Here is a 2,804-nt window from a genome sequence, read left to right as displayed (position 1 = left end):
TATATATACCCTAAAACTTGCAATCATGAAACCCTGTTCTTTTCAACATATCATAAAAATTTTGCCATACATTAAACTTTATACCAAGTGTTCAGGAAAACCAAAAGCCTCGTGTCATGGCTAAAGTTCTGAGATTTTAAGGCATTATAGACGCATAACAAAACATGGGCCAACGACGAGAGAGTGAACTAGAAGAACGTTACTTTTAGTGCGGTATTGCGTGCGATGCAGCTCGTCTATCAACCTTCTCAAACGTATCAGGCCTTGCAAGTAACATAATCCCCTACCTTCCGCAAATCTTGTCTCGTGTTTACAGTCATGTACTGATCGTTTCATTTAATTGGCGTAAATATAATGCAGTGCTTCTCTTTCCATTTTTAACGCAACCGTAAGCGCGAGGTAGTCAGAACTTCACTTTTGCCTGCTCCTCTTTCCATTTTTAACGCAGCCGTAAGAGCGAGGTAGTCAGAACCTCCCCTTTCCCGTTATAATATGTACAATTGCATTTCTAATGTGTACAGAACTTCACTTTTACCGTGATATATTTCCTCTAATTTGTAGTTCCTCTAATGTGTGCAATTGCACCTCTAATGTATACATTTTCACTTCTGTCGTCAGTCATGTGTTCTTTTCGTCGGTGATTCGGAGATATCGTTACTGTCTGATGCTCATCAGGTGATCAGAAAAATTAGACTTGAGTCTACATAACGGTGCAGTTGTTTGGAATTTCGTCAACTGAAGACTTCCTGAATCTTATCGTTACTGTCTGAAGCTCATCAGGCGATCAGAAAAAACTAGACTCGAGCCTACATAACGGAGCAGCTGTTTGGATTTTCGTCACTGAAGACTTCCTGTATCTTATCATCTGGATGAGGATTGTATCTTCCGTAACTGTAGCCGTACGTATCGCTGTATCCGTGCTTTCTGTAGTTGTAGCTGCTTCCATACGTTTCTGGAAAAGGATCGCCGCTGTAGTAACTGTAAGGTGTTAGGTGACTTTCCAGCTCGTCTGGATACGGCCAGAATTCCACCCTTTTCCCTGTCCTTCTCAATCTCCTCAAAACTTTGTACTTGTCTACGTATCCAATAACGGTCACCTTCTGCTGATCTCTGTCAATCTCGACGGAATCTATGCCTGCTTCCATAGAATATATGAATCTGTCTGTCAAGGTACTCAACGGGCAAACCTCTAATGAAAATTAGACAACCGTCGACGATCGTTTTCATGCTAGAATCCCTAGGTTATGCAGCGATCGCAAGAAGAAAACAGCGTCATACCCTTGAGTCGGGAGAGCGCCTTCCGGACAGTGCGTTCACAGCCGGGACAGTCCATGTGCACTCGGAATTCAATTGCCTTTATGGCAATCACAGGAAGAAGAAGAAGAAGACGACAACGACGACATGAGAAACTGAATTATTTTTCGGACTCTGATGTCAAAGTGTGAATTAACAAGAGGCTAGAGCTAAAGATCAGAGGGTGGGTGGTAACCTCAGCCATGAAAATATTCGAAAGGATTCGTAAGTTCGACGGAGGAGGGTGGCTGGGATGGAGAAGCTGGGGAGCGAGTCCGAGAGGCTAGTGTACACGTCGAAGCAGATATATAGGAAGTGGGAAAGAACGGTGGAGGGTACGATGAAGGATAATGGTAAGGACGATGGGACTACGTATTTAAGGCTGCCGAGGATATGTATATTGTTAGAAAAATGTGAAGCAAACGACACTTGGGGTAACGGAAAAGACTACACTTGTCGCCCCCTCACCTAAACGGACAATAAGGATATTTTATGCCCTCACCTTTCCCCTCAAGGCTTTGCAAGGCTGTCAAGTGTATAGCTTTGCAACGTTGTCAAGTGTATCTCTAGCCTTAAGTGCTCTGTTTGAGATAGCTCTCCAACGTCTCCCACCCTTCACCATTGGCACTTATCTTCAAATCAATTAAATGAATTCAGCTCTCACATCACTTCCTCCTGGAGAAACCGTGCATAGAAAATGCCCCCCCGTTCGTGTAAACATTGAAACTTGATACGTCGAGGCAAGTGAATGAATCACCACCTGAGCTATCCTCAAGCTATCATGGTAGGCACAGGGGAACCCATAATGGGGCATAATGCCAATGGGTGTGTGGTGGCATGTGGATGAGCTCCTTCATCCAACAAATCCAATAGATCAAGAAAAATGAAAACAACACCTCTCCTCTCCACCCCCAATTCATCGACGAGCTATGCTATACCTTTCCCCATTAATTGGTGAGCTAATAGCAAACACCTCATGGAGGAAAACTATGCTTTATCAACACGGCATCATTGTGTAAGGATGCACACAGTGTGATGACACACTGTCATCGCAAAACGTGTGGGATCACAACCTTGTGCCCATTACTTACACAATCTCAAGGCAATAGCCCTCCACCATTACCATAGCAATACCACAACCTTCCTAGTACAGATGCCGAGCAATTTAGAGTGTAAGCAAAAGAAAAATGTTGATAATTGAGTCACATCACCTAATTTTTTTATAGTCATTTTATACATTCAGATCAAATATATTCTAGCAAGTTGAATGCCCAAAGTTGCTTCTTAGGATCTACTTACATCCTATCAACATGGCATTGTTGTGATCTCCCACAAAAACACATTTAAAATCATCATTGAGGACACATGGACCTACGTTGGATTGCTACTTGTTTGCCAACCATAAATCTTGCCTTAGAAGCTTCGTTGACAACTTCCTATCCTAGTTACACCAAGTGCGCCATGGACCTCTACTTTGTGTTACAAGGTCCATCATAAGCTCACATAGAAAG

General features: G+C 42.9%; 1 protein-coding gene across 1 annotated transcript; it reads right to left on the bottom strand.

Annotated features, from left to right (window-relative positions):
- Positions 1-806: 806 nt before the first annotated feature.
- Positions 807-1,517, bottom strand: LOC147902653 (heavy metal-associated isoprenylated plant protein 28-like). Its single transcript, XM_087373910.1, has 3 exons — positions 1,490-1,517; positions 1,279-1,354; positions 807-1,135 (listed from the first exon to the last, which is right to left on the bottom strand). Exons 1-3 carry the CDS (start codon positions 1,496-1,498, stop codon positions 807-809), a joined length of 414 nt encoding a protein of 137 aa, XP_087230036.1. The 5' UTR covers positions 1,499-1,517.
- Positions 1,518-2,804: the final 1,287 nt, after the last annotated feature.

The sequence above is a fragment of the Dipteris shenzhenensis genome, chromosome 4 (genome assembly GCF_047967505.1).
Source record: "Dipteris shenzhenensis isolate YYH24624 ecotype China chromosome 4, Dip_SZ_1.0, whole genome shotgun sequence".
Taxonomy (NCBI): domain Eukaryota; kingdom Viridiplantae; phylum Streptophyta; class Polypodiopsida; order Gleicheniales; family Dipteridaceae; genus Dipteris; species Dipteris shenzhenensis.
This window is presented reverse-complemented; position numbering and strand designations above follow the sequence as displayed.